Source organism: Lactuca serriola, chromosome 7 (assembly GCF_051521515.1).
Source record: "Lactuca serriola cultivar US96UC23 chromosome 7, Lser_US96UC23_V15, whole genome shotgun sequence".
NCBI lineage: Eukaryota > Viridiplantae > Streptophyta > Magnoliopsida > Asterales > Asteraceae > Lactuca > Lactuca serriola.
Window position 1 is genome coordinate 175,833,187 of NC_136414.1, and position 13,496 is coordinate 175,846,682.

Below are 13,496 nucleotides of genomic sequence, written 5' to 3' on the forward strand. Positions count from 1 at the left end.
GGTTCCCCTAAGCCGAGAAGTTCTCTTGCATAATTCTATAATGCCCATAACATGTTTGATGAAATGCTTGAGGGTTTATTTCTATTTCAAATGACTCAAATTGCATTTTGTTTGAGAACATCTTTATGAATCTGGAGATATACGATTATTATGTCCGTTCATATCATCTTCTGAAAGATAGTGATTCAAAATTGTTTTTTAATTACATTTTTTTTGTAAAAATGGAATGCATATATATTGTTAAACCATATTTCTTTAAAGTTGTTTAGACACGACCACGTAAAGTAATAAACCTCTACCCAGGTAGGTATGTTTCATTTATAATTATCATTTGGGTTTGAGAACCTAATGTTTGTTGTATTCTTCTTTAGGTTATGTACAAAAGACGAGTTTAGAATTTTATTATGGGTTAATAGAACATACACTCCATGTGTTCGGTGAAATGTCTCACCTTTTTTACGCAAGTGCAATCATCTTTATCTACCTTGAAATGACTGTTTGATTTTGGATCGTGACCTAAGAAGCTAGGATCAGTAAGTTTATGTCTGGTGAATTCTAAATTATATATTATCCACTCTTAATATATACTACATTAAGTAGTGAAAGTAAATTTTCATACAATGCCTCACTGATGATAGAATAAATTTGCAATACCAAACAGGAATTGTAAACTCAAACCATTTGAAATCGAAGGATTCTTTGATAATACTATTAAATATTGTAGCTATAAAGAAACTTAATTTGACTTCAAAATTACTTTTGAGTTTTATGTTATTGCAAAGAAGTTTTAATATTGGTCATATAACACATACATTTTATTTGTCATTGTCACATTATTTTATTTGTCATTAGTGACATAATGAAGTTCAATTTTGATTGATCTTCTATTATATTATTTTGGTAATTATTTATTTCAGGTTTTATTAAAACAAACAGCAATAGCAAAGAAGTGATTGGGACTTGAACATATTTGATTCTACTTATCTTTTAATGTAATTGACTAATTAAAAATTTAATAAATTATGATAAATTTTGTTTTAACGAACTTCATCAAGCTACGATCAGTTTTTAATTAGAGTTTCATATTTTATCAACTCAGATGCCGGTTTGATTACACCCTACTTAATTAGTGCATATAGCATTTGCATTTTATATTCCAAAATTCAATCAATAATTTTGCAACCCAAAATGTGACAACTCTGCATGACATCCCATCATGTTGGGTCAATATGTTTCTATCGTCCTATAAATTTGTATTTGAAAAAACATTTTTTTTAGAAAACTTATTTTTCCAAAAAGAAAAGATGCTTAATTTGGGTCAAATAACTAATCTATAACTCTTAAGAATAATCAAATATGTAACAATGTTATTTATGTTATTTTAAGTTGTTAACCCGTGTACAACACGGGTTATAACATAGTTGCTTTAACAAAGAAAAGATGAATGAGATTTTGTATTTTTTTAAATAAAACATAAGGAACTGAATATATAATTTTTGTATGTAACCAAAGACCAGTCGATTTCGTCAAACGTGCACTACTAGAAACGTGACTTTCAGCTACGAATTTAGAGAGGGATCTATTCTGTAGCAAAATTTTGGCTTATAGAGAGGGAATTACGAGAGATATGCGATGGTTTAAACAAGTATTTTATTTATTCAACATATAGCATATTAGAGAGGGTTTAGCGAGGGATAAGTTACGGATCTTACAAGTTTTTATCGACGCGCCCTTATTCCTCGGTAATCGGTGGAAAACGAAGGCATTTGGCGAGGGTTCAACGAGGGAAAAAAAATCGTCGACTTTTTGCCATCTGGTATGTATTTAGCGAGAGAACGCCGAGGAGCATACACACGCTATGTTTTTTTTAATTGAAGATCTCTCGCTGAAATTGACAAATCCAAGTCCAGTTTCACGAAGTTTGTGTAAGTCTCCTTCCCTCCCAAATCTGCTTTATCACTCCAATTGAACACGAAGTTTGTGTAAGTTTGACTCTCGAGTTGCAGCTTAACCTAATCTCACCATCTCCGTTCAAATAGATGCCGACACCATGGACCATTGCAGCTTCCGATTCCCGCAGCCTATTCTTCCTTAACTTCTTATTCAGGTAAACCTCTTGATTTTATTTGCTTTAGTCATATATTAGGTTAGGTTTGGTTCAATTGCACAATATATTACGTTAGGGTTTAATTTCTCCATTTTTTTTCCTTTTTCAATCGTAATTCCTCTTATATCGGTTGCATCTATATTAGAATAGATACTTAGAATAAGAACTTGATATAGGGCTTGATTGGTTGCTTTAGTCCTATATAAGCCTGGTAGCATAAGTTTTGTGCATCAAAGCCTCACCCTGAAGCTCTCCTGTCATCTCTGTACATGCATCCACATGCTCTGCAGCAAGCCCAACAGCACCAGTTTCATAGGCAATCATTGTTTGAATGGAGAAGATTCATCACCCATCTCATAGTTATAGGATGAACTGCTTCATCAAAAAAGTAAGTTATAAACTTGGAGGAGGCAATCTTATGCCATTGTTCAAGAAGCTATTCTGATGTAATGGTCACTACTAGATCAATTAGCATCTCAAGCAACATGCTTCTAACAATAATGTGTTTCCCCATTGATTCTCTTAAAATCTCATTTCTTCATGTTAGATCTGGTGGATCAAAAGTCATGATCACAAACCTAAGAACATGTTCCTAGAAGAAAGACTAACTTTTTCTAACACTGGAACTTCAACATCACCCGTGTGAAGTGTAACTAATAGATGCAGGAACTGTGGGTGTATGTGTATGTGTATGTGCATGGACAACCATACCCTTTTCAGGTTCCTTTGGTCAACAAACACCCTTTGACTTTCTTTCTGGGTGTGTGGGTATCAACATGCTTTGCATATTCTTGTAATTTTATTATATTTATTTTTTTTGTTAAGTTAATACCCTTTGCCCTCTCCATTTCAACCTCTTTCTGAGCTTTCTTCTTATCTAGTTCAGCCTGTTTATAGTTTTCTTCATGAGATTTTCTAAAAAGCCTCACAAAGTTCAAAAGGGTCTGTGTAACTGCATTGCTGCCCCTGTATATATGGGCTATGGCTGTTTCTTTTTGGATTACAAGACTCTCTCTTTCTCCCCTGTCTTGTTATCAAACTTGACAAAATTTGGATCTTTGTCTTCATCTCTCCCTGAACCTGAACCTGAACCTGAAACTGATCTGAGGGATGCCCAGGAGCCACACCCGTGTTTCTGTCTCTCAAAAAAATCTGCAAGTCTCAAACATTGCCTTTGACTTTCCGGTTGTGAATCCAAGATCTGATGAGTACAAAAATCATGCCACATATAATTCACAATGAAAGAAATCATCAATCCATATCTAACATTTACATGGATGGATACAAAGATCAATTTGACTTGAATATGTAGAGATTTCATAAGTAGCTGTAGCTCTAATAATGCAATGTTAGTTGTAGGTTTTTTTACTTTAAGGAAAACAGAGGAGACAGAGAGAGAAGTAGTGGCTGGTGCTGACGTGTACATGCCTGTTTGTAGAAACCATTATTTGACTGGTCAAAAGGTCAAACAGGCTGCAAGAAATGTTATGGAAACACATAACCTTCAATGTGGCTCATTCTTATAGTCAATTCATGGAATATCTGTAAAACTTGCTTACTCTTTGGTGACATTCAACCCTTATATTGTATTGTATAAAAACTTATGTTTTACTATGGAAATTGCAAACCAAAATTCAATCATTATATTTATTATAAGAAAGTGAAGTATATTAATGTTGTTATTAATTTCATATAAAAAAATACATCAACAGTTAGTGCATAGCTGGGTTGAGTCCCATTAGTTATATAAAAGGTTTAATTCCATAATGGATTGAAAATTTTGTGAGCACTACATTTTTATATCAAATATCTAATGTGGCGTTGTATATCAGATTTACTTCTCTGTTGCTAGAAGAATAATGGTTTATTACGAAAAAAAAACATATGATGCAATGTTTATCTTCTCCAAAAAATTAAAATGATTCCATTAGGATGGCTTCTATTTACATGGAAGTGATGGACAACCATTGTCGTCTTTTATATGATTTATACCTCTCGTGGTTTTGAAAGTAAGATATTGCAATAGATTTTTACATTGCTTTGTTTATATAAAAGAAATATATTAACTTGATTGGTTTTACAAGAATAATTCTTGTGGTTTTGATGACTAGGCGTTGAAATAAATCTCTATATTGTGTTGTTTGTACTTGTAGATGATACTTTTTTGTTTTTGTAAAAGAAATTATATTATGAATTGGTTTTTAAATTAATAACTATTATTAATAGATTTGTGAAAGTCTCATTATTTAAAAATTAAATTTGACTCTATATTATGTTTGGAGTCGTTAACAACAAAGGAAGGTGTTCTTCGCTTCCGACCCAGATATGTTACCTGCATTTCTTCTCTTCTTCTTGGTGGAACAATTAAATCTCTTCTTCATTAGGTTTTGTATACCATGGGTTATCTATTCACAATAGACTTTCCCTCAAAAGCTGAATACGAAAATCAATGTTGCAAAAAAAAAAAGAGGTTTCAAGTTAAATTCTTTAATGATAACAAGATAGGTGTAGGGTGTTGATGGATATCTAGGTCCCTTAGATTTCTTAGGTCCCTTATCACATATCATAAATAAAGATATTAATAATCAAATGGAAGAGACAACTAGCATATGATCCCTTCAACCTTTAAAATAAACAGAAAAAAGTAATTCACTGTCAAAACCATGTTTTCAATTTGTATCAAATCTATACATAAGTTTAGAAGTTATTAACCATTATTTTTCATCAACTGCATCAATAGTGAACCAATATGTCTAGGAGTGTGCAGGAGTGCTTTAGGAGGAGACTTGTAATGACACAAACTCTGGCGACACCGTAATTCTTGTCCCTGTAGTTTTAATTTTCCAAAATTACATTTTTAGCCCCTGTAGTTTTTAATTTGCAAAAGTTAAATTTCTGGTCCCTGAAGCTTTTAATAAAAATAAGTATTTCATGTAGTATAACTGTAGTTTCCAAGGATGCTTTTAGTAACGTGGATATGATTGCATTATCTAATTTCTAAATAATAGTTATATATTTGTTTGTAGCTAGTCATTATGTCAACACGTAGTGATAGAGATTGGATGTACAAAAGGTTAGATGATGGGTATCTTAGCACAACATATCATGCATCCGTCAAAGGATTTTTGGATGTTGCTTTTTCTAATGAAGCAACTGTTGATGGGGATTATATTAGATGTCCTTGTTTTAAATGCAAGAACATGTATTATAAAACAAGAGGTGATGTAGAGCTTCACTTGTTACAAAACGGTTTCACTCCTAATTACACAACTTGGTGGGCACATGGTGAAAGAAATACGATATCTCAGCATGAGGAAGAATCTTCTAATCCAATGCAGGATCCAATGGAAGATGATGATGATGATGATGATGTTAATGGGTGTACACAAATGTTGATGGATGTAATGGAGGAACTCCCGAATCCAACTGCCAAGGGGTTCTATGATATGTTGGAAGACGCTGATGAGCCTTTGTGGGATGGATGTGAAAATTATTCAAAATTACAAGCTGCAATAGAGTTGTTGCATTGGAAGTCGGAATACAATATATCTGAGGCTGCCTATGATCACATACTTCCTATAATTAAGCGGATGTTACCCAAAGGTGAGAAACTAGTTGAGAACTTCTATGAGACGAAGAAGCTTTTGAAAATAATTAGACTCCCAGAAAAAAAGATCCATGCTTGCAAAAACCATTGCATGATATTCTATGGGGCAGATTCGGATTTGACTAAGTGTCGAGTGTGTGATCATGATCGGTACAAGAGTGGCAAACTGCCTTATCTGGTTATGAGGTACTTGCCAATTGCTCCTAGACTCCAAAGGTTGTATTTGACAAAAAAGACGGCAAAGCAAATGACATGGCTTTATGAACATCAAACGAAACCGGGTTTGATGGTCCATCCAAGTGATGGTGAGGCTTGGAAGCATTTCGACTCAATGCATCAAGAATTTTCAAGTGAACCACAGAATGTTCGCCTTAGGCTATGCACCGATGGGTTCAGTCCAAATAACTCAAATACAACCCCGTATTCATGTTGGCCTGTTTTTCTTTTAATTTATAACTTGCCTCCTTGGATGTGCTTAAAAGAACCATATGTTCAATTAAGCATAGTTATTCCTAGAAAAAAGAGCCCAGGTCAAAATATAGATGTGTTTCTCAGGCCGCTAATTGACGAGTTAAAGATGCTATATACAGACGGTGTTGTCACTTATGATGCTTCGACTAAATGCAATTTCACAATGAAAGCTATACTTCTTTGGACAGTTAGTGACTTTCCTGCTTATGCAATGTTATCGGGATGGAGCACACATGGCAAGTTAGCATGTCCGTATTGTATGGGTGAGTCGGGGTCGTTTCGGTTACACCATGGTAGTAAACCATGTTGGTTTGACTGCCATCGAAAATTTTTACCTGAACAACACACATATCGGGGTGACAAAACAGGATTTCTGGCTAATAAGGTTGAGCGATCTAGCCCCCCACCAATATTAACCGGTGATCAGATTTGGGAGCAAGTACGACACTTTCCAACTGTTTATGAAGGCAAACCTTTTAGAGCGAAGAATGCAAAATTGCCTGGTTTCGGGATTACTCATAATTGGGTTAAGAGGAGCATCTTTTGGGAGCTACCATATTGGCGGAAGTTGTTAATACGATACAACCTTGATCCTATGCACATTGAGACAAATGTGTTTGAAAATCTTTTCAACACCGTGATGGACACTCTGAAAAGCAAAGACAACATGAATGCAAGAAAAGATATAGAAATGTATTGCAATCGAGTGCAATGGCATACATGGAAGAAGGGAAATAAGGATATGAAAAATAGAGCATCGTTTGCTTTGAGCAAAGAACAAGTAGCTAAAATATGCCAATGGTTGATTAAACTTAAATTCCCGGACGGATACGCCTCAAACTTGGGGGGGGGGGGGGTGCGTTAATGTAGATGATAATAGCTTTTACAAATTCAAGAGTCACAAGTGCCATGTATTTCTTCAAAGATTGTTGCCTATTTCTCTAAGAGGTATGGCGCCAAACTCAACATGGGATGCAATTACAGAGTTGTGTACATTCTTTCGTGTAATATGTTCAAGGGTGTTACACGTAGATGACTTACAACGCTTGCAAACTACTATTGTTGAAACCATTTGCAAGTTGGAAAAATATTTCCACCTGGATTCTTTGATTCAATGGAGCATCTTGTTATCCACTTAGCTCGAGAAGCTATGCTTGGTGGTCCGGTTCAATATAGGTGGATGTATCTTTATGAAAGGTATATTTTTTACCATACAAAATATTCTACCATAAAACCTATGGAATTTCTAATAAGTCTTTTCCAACATCTTTTTAGGAAATTGGGATCAATGAAAAGAAAGATAAAAAACCATGCGAAGGTTGAGGGGTCCATTGTTGAGGCTTACATGATTGGAGAAATATCGACTTTTTGCTCACAATACTTTTTGCCTACAATTGAAACCCGGTTGAATCGTGAGTCACGTAATTTTGCCCCAGACATTCCTAGTTATACCATGGTCGACTCTCGATTAAGCATTTTCAAAGTTCCATCTCGAAGATTATTCGAAAAAAGTGGTCAACGGAGGCCTTTGACAGATGATGAGATGCGTATTGCTCATAATTACATCTTGATCAATTGTGTTGAGGTTCTACCTTTTTTAAGGTATGTCAAGTTATCTATTTTCCCTTGATTTCGTGAAACTCTAAAATTTTTGTTATTTTCTAACGTTGTTTGAAAATTATGTGATCCAAAGCCAACCTGATATAGATGATGGAGCATTTGAAAGGTTTAGGGATCAACATTTTGCTAAGTGGTTTAAAGATCATGTGAGTATGATACGAGAAAATTTTGTATTACCAAAGTGTCTTCCCCTGTGAATTAGTTAACAAATGAATTTATCAATGTAGGTTTTTCAACAATCAAATGATATCAATCAACATCTGAAATGCCTTGCACGAGGACCATTTCAACATGTTAGTTCCTATAAAGGATACTTTGTCAATGGTTACAAGTTTCATACTGAAAAATATGGTGATGGACGGGTCACACACAATAGTGGTGTATGTGTAAGAGGTACTTGTTACAATGAGACTGAGTGTGACTATTATGGGTTGTTGGATGAGGTCTTGGAAGTAGAATATCAAGGCATAGGGTGTTGTGTCGTAGTATTGTTCAAGTGTACATGGTTTAACCCTACTGAAGGGGTGCGTGTGGATCGAAAGCATAATTTGGTTGATATTAAATACAAATCAAGGCTAAGAAATGAAGATCCGTTTATCCTAGCGTCACAAGCAGAACAAGTGTATTATGCACCATATCCTGCAATGAAGGATTTGAAAGATTGGTGGGCTGTCGTCAAGACGAAACCAAGGGGTGTATATGATCTACGACAATGTGTTACTGAAGAAGATGATGATGAGGATGAAGAGGACCAATTCTTTCAAGAAAGTGAAGCAACTTTACCTTCTACAAGTAGCGGTGCAAATGATGTGGCAGGACCCCTTTCTCATGTAATTGAAGGAGAAATAGAAGAAGTTAATGACAATGACATTGAGAGAGAAGAGGATGAAGAAGTTGATGATAACTTGGATGATTTATCCGAAGATGATATTGAAGATGAAAACATATGTGATGATAATTCTGATGATGAGTAATTACTAAAAATGTAGAATGAAACAATGTATTTGGAACTATATATTTTGCCTAATGGACCTTATAAATAACTTTTTAGCTAAAATGATCATTTTCTTTTTCTATATACATTGCAATTTCATTTATATGTGTATGATAACATGTTACCTTCTCTTACTTCTATAATTTTCTATTATAATACATACTTGTTCTAACCAATAGTTTATTAAGTCTTGATTTTAAGGGTTATTTTTTGACTAATGGGGCAACGATGAGCCCGTGGTGGTGGTCGCAGTGGTAGTCACATTAGTGGTTGTGATGCTGGAGATAGAAATGCATCCCTATCATACAATGATGCAGAAAGTCAACCTTCTTCTTCAATTAGAGGATCAAACATCTTGGAACAAGTTCCAAGTAACCCATCAAAAAGGAAGTTCATTGAAGTTGATTATGAAAAGGAGTACTAAAGTTAATTTTACAATTGTTTATGAAAATGAATTTACTTGTTAATGATAATACTAATGCTAATTTTTTAATTTTTAATTTTTTGCAAGATTTACGGATCAGATTTCAGTGATCAGAGCCATCACATGTATACTGAAGACGATGTTTGACGGCCCATGGACCTCATGGAAGAAGGTTGACAAAGAACATCGTGATGCAATGTAGGAACACTTCAAGGTTTGTACTTATTATTTTTATGATTTATCAAAGTAAAAATTGGTATAAAATGAAAAAGATAATTGTATGCGTGATCTACATGTAGGGTTTGTATGTTTGGCCCGAAGAGACTGATGTTCTTGCTCGCAAGGTATGGGAAGACTGTATGAAGAAACGATTTCCTGACGTAATGCAAAGAGCACGTGAAGCATCTTTAAAACTTGCCAAAGCTGCAAATGTGAATGCCTCACTAGAAGGTGATTTAAATTTGCTAAAGGACTATCGCCCAAATTGGATAAAAAAGGAGTATTGGGAAAAAATGATCAATGAAGTGTGGACCACATCCAAATGGAAACGTTTATCACAATCAGGGAAAAACAACATAAATAAATTAGAAGATGGCTCTGTTTCCAAACATACCGGGGGTTCTATATCTATTCGTCAACATAAGAAAAGAATGGTAAGATGTTTGCATCTCACGTTAGTTTCCACTTAGACTGTTGAGTTTTTTTTTTTGTTTTTTAATGTATTACTAATGGATTTTGTAGCAAGCAATGCTTAAACGCCCTCCTACAGGAGTTGAACTTTATGCAAGGTTGCACACTAAAAGGTCTACTCAAGAGTACATTACACCAAAGGTAGCTAAAGTTAAGGTATTTTCAATTCTTTTGTAGGAAACAAAACTTCCTACTACTCGGGTTAATGACTTTGTTAAAGAAACTAATTGATAGAAAACAAATCTTTCGTAAGTAGTAATCAACTTACAAAAGAAAAGAAACAAATTATTATCTCTAAATGTTTGATCCTCTGCCTAGTTGTAATTAAGTGTTTTGTAAGTAGTAATCAACTTTATGCTTTCCTTATTTCATGGGATGGAATGAACCATTCCATTCCTTATTTCATGTTTCTATTTTTTCATTTTTTTTTTGCTATAATAGGAGGCTTATGAAAGTGCTATGGTGGCTAACTTTGGTGATGATACTAGTTGCCACCCCCTCTTGGATAATGAAACATGGTGTGATGTTTCCAGAGGAGTCAAGAAAGGAAGAATATATGGATTCGGATCTGTGTCTGATCCAGCGAGCTTTTTGGAAGGAACATCTAGTACAATAACATCCCAAGAGGTTCATTTAATTTTTTACTTTATAAAAATTTCCTATCATAGCATTGTACTTACAAAGTTTCCTATCATGGCATTGTACTTACAAAGTTTCCTATCATGGCATTGTACTTACAAGGTTTTCTATCATGGTATTATACTTACAAAGTTTCCTATCATGACATTGTACTTACATAGTTTCCTATCATGACATTGTACTTACAAAGTTTCCTATCATTGCATTATACTTACAAATTTTCCTATCATGGCATTGTACTTACAAAGTTTCCTATCATGGTATTGTACTTTAGGTTGTCTATGAACGTGTACGAAACGAGATGCGTGGCGAAATGGATGCTAAAGCTACAAAAATGGAAGCTAAACATCAACAAATGCGTGAGGAAATGGATGCCAAAGCTGCAACAATAGATGCCAAACAACAACAAATTGATGCAAAATATGAAGCAATGGAGAAGATGTATGCAGCCTTGCAAAATATGATGGGTAATTGAAAAGTAGAGGTAATATGAAGTTAACCATTAGTATTTGATGTTTTTGAATGACTTGTTAAACTTTTGTATTTGATGTTTTTGATTGTTTTGAATAATGTTTTATAGGAATGAGAACCGAAGATGATTGGATGGACATGAAATGAAGAGAGCAGCTAAAATGTTATTTTGAAGGTTAAACTTTTTTCTGTTTGTACCCCTTTTGCATACTTTGGATTTCTTGGTGCTAAAATGTTATTTTGAAGTTAAACCGTTGGGAGTTTGATGTTATGTGGATAGTTTCGTTTTTGGATGTTTCTTGAATGACACTTTGGTAAACTTTGATAGTTTTGGTATTATAATGCTTGGTTGTATCATTATTTGATGTTCTTTAGTATAACAATTTGATGATTGTAGTATTTTTTTTTTCTTTTAGAATCATAGTAAAAAAAATGATATTACAAGTTCGTGGTGAGAAAATAAAAAGTATTTTAATACATGAATTTTGCGAGGGATTAGCTACGGAAAAAAAAATCATGTCTAAAGTGTGCGACGGAAAGGAAAAAAATTAACGTATGAATTTTGCAAGGGATTAGTGATGAAAAAGTTCATGTCTAAAGTTTGCGATAGATCAGCGACGGAAAAAAAAATAGTATATGAATTTTGCAAGGGATTAGCTACGGAAAATAAAAAAACTGTTCATGGAAATTTGCGACAGAACAGCGACGGAATGCATTGAGTGACATTTAGTGACATTTAGCGACGGATATTCTGTCGCAAGGAAAAACCGATCCGTCGCTAAAACCCTCGCTGAGAAATTAGCCACCTTTTATTACCTATGGAGTGAATCCGTCGCCGATCCATTGCAAACAACATTTAGCGACGGAATAGCGACGGATTTTTCCGTCGCTAAAACCCATGTTTCTAATAGTGGTGGAATTTATCAGAAAATTAAAATTTATTAGATTTTATAAACCAAACGTAACTTTTACTACAATTAACATTTCAATTCATCAAATTCATAATCCATGAACTAAACAAGTGGAGTATATTTCCCTTTATTTTATTTCAAAATATTTGTATAGTATTTAATTGTTACACTTTGAGACGTACGAATGTCCCATATAACTTTCATAGTATTTTAAGTTGTACTTACTGAGAAATGAGAAGTCGTGTGGAAGTCGAGTGCACATGCAATAGACCCCCCACCCCCCAGGTGATTGTGGGGTTTGGTCGTTGGTGCTAATCGATATAGATCTAATCAAAATAAATTAGGAACACGAAAAGAAACAAAAATCTGCTAATATCTTAAAACATGTTTATTTTATTATAAACACGACCCGTAATCTTTTTAATTAGTTTGTTGACATTAGTTTATATGACTTGATCAACGTTCAACTAGATTTATTAGTATTTAAGTTCTGAACAAATAAAACTTAATATTCCATTGCTTTTATTTTATAAATATCTTTTTCCCCATTTCATACGTTTGTTGCCCTTATCGTATTTACAGGCTACACTTCGTCGTTATTTAAAATTTTCCATACGAATAGTTGATTTCCCAACACTCTTATCATTACCACTAAAAATATTAATTATTCACGTATAAAGTTGAGACAATTTTTGTTGTCATTACCACCTAAATATTTTTTCCAATATTGTTGTCACATAAGTAGCTAAAGACATACACCTTTCTTGGCGTTATTTGGAATTTCAATGTTCAAAGTCAAGAATATTTTTGTTGGGTGTTAAAAAATTCCAATAGGATGCGGATACGTAACCTTTGTAACAAGTTATTGTGATAATGAAATCAATGCAGCAATGGACTAGAAAGTATGGGAACCATTTCCTATTAGACTTCATCTAATTATTACCCCATTTGAAATCCTTCCATACCCCTTAGACCGCAGGGAGTCGGACACCAAGAAGCCTTGCTAGGAGGTTGCTATGCACACTGAACAGTGCCACCTAGTGCGTGTCGGGGGCTCGCCATCACCAGAGAGAGAGAGAGAGAGAGAGAGAGAGAGAGAGAGAGAGAGAGAGAGAGAGAGAGAGAGAGAGAGAGAGAGAGAGAGAGAGAGAGAGAGAGAGAGAGAGAGAGAGAGAGAGGCTATTGGAACTTTTAACCATAATTAGTTTTTTGATCGATTTTCTTTTTGAAACTCTTTCTTTTTTAATAAAAGAAATACCGGATTTTTATTAATAAAAAACTCAAAATTTCAAATTTTAACTCAATCAATATATATGTGATTATTCACATTTCTTATTTCAACGCCCATATATCATAATACATCTCTTTCCCAAACCACTCTATCAGTTTATAAAAAAAAATATCGTCTTCATCATCATCGTCATCTTTATCGGACGATGCTTTTATAGCGTAATACAATCAGCCATGTCCGTAAGTAATAGGATCTAACAACATGTTAACAATCATGGAGCAAGCATTGCACGCAACGTAAACGAATAATATATATTCAGTGTGCAACAGCC

The 13,496-nt window shown here is 34.2% G+C and overlaps 2 protein-coding genes across 12 annotated transcripts; both read left to right on the plus strand.

Moving 5' to 3' along the window:
* The first annotated feature begins 1,585 nt into the window (after positions 1-1,585).
* LOC145060998 (uncharacterized) lies at positions 1,586-11,380 on the plus strand. 11 transcript variants are annotated; one of them, XM_079008353.1, is made up of 9 exons: positions 1,720-1,925; positions 2,040-2,107; positions 8,988-9,216; positions 9,311-9,437; positions 9,523-9,876; positions 9,965-10,069; positions 10,355-10,540; positions 10,827-11,036; positions 11,133-11,380. In XM_079008353.1, the coding sequence occupies exons 5-8, from the start codon at positions 9,583-9,585 to the stop codon at positions 11,025-11,027; spliced, it is 786 nt and encodes a 261-aa protein (XP_078864479.1). In that variant the 5' UTR covers positions 1,720-1,925; positions 2,040-2,107; positions 8,988-9,216; positions 9,311-9,437; positions 9,523-9,582; the 3' UTR covers positions 11,028-11,036; positions 11,133-11,380. The 11 variants fall into 11 exon arrangements, with proteins under 11 accessions (XP_078864475.1, XP_078864474.1, XP_078864485.1 ...); XM_079008359.1 differs by having other exon boundaries at positions 1,717-1,925; positions 8,988-9,437; positions 9,965-10,054; XM_079008354.1 differs by having other exon boundaries at positions 2,007-2,107; positions 8,988-9,437.
* On the plus strand, positions 7,253-8,862 carry LOC145061000 (uncharacterized). Its single transcript, XM_079008360.1, has 4 exons — positions 7,253-7,382; positions 7,461-7,787; positions 7,879-7,951; positions 8,033-8,862. Exons 1-4 carry the CDS (start codon positions 7,300-7,302, stop codon positions 8,777-8,779), a joined length of 1,230 nt encoding a protein of 409 aa, XP_078864486.1. The 5' UTR covers positions 7,253-7,299; the 3' UTR covers positions 8,780-8,862.
* Positions 11,381-13,496: the final 2,116 nt, after the last annotated feature.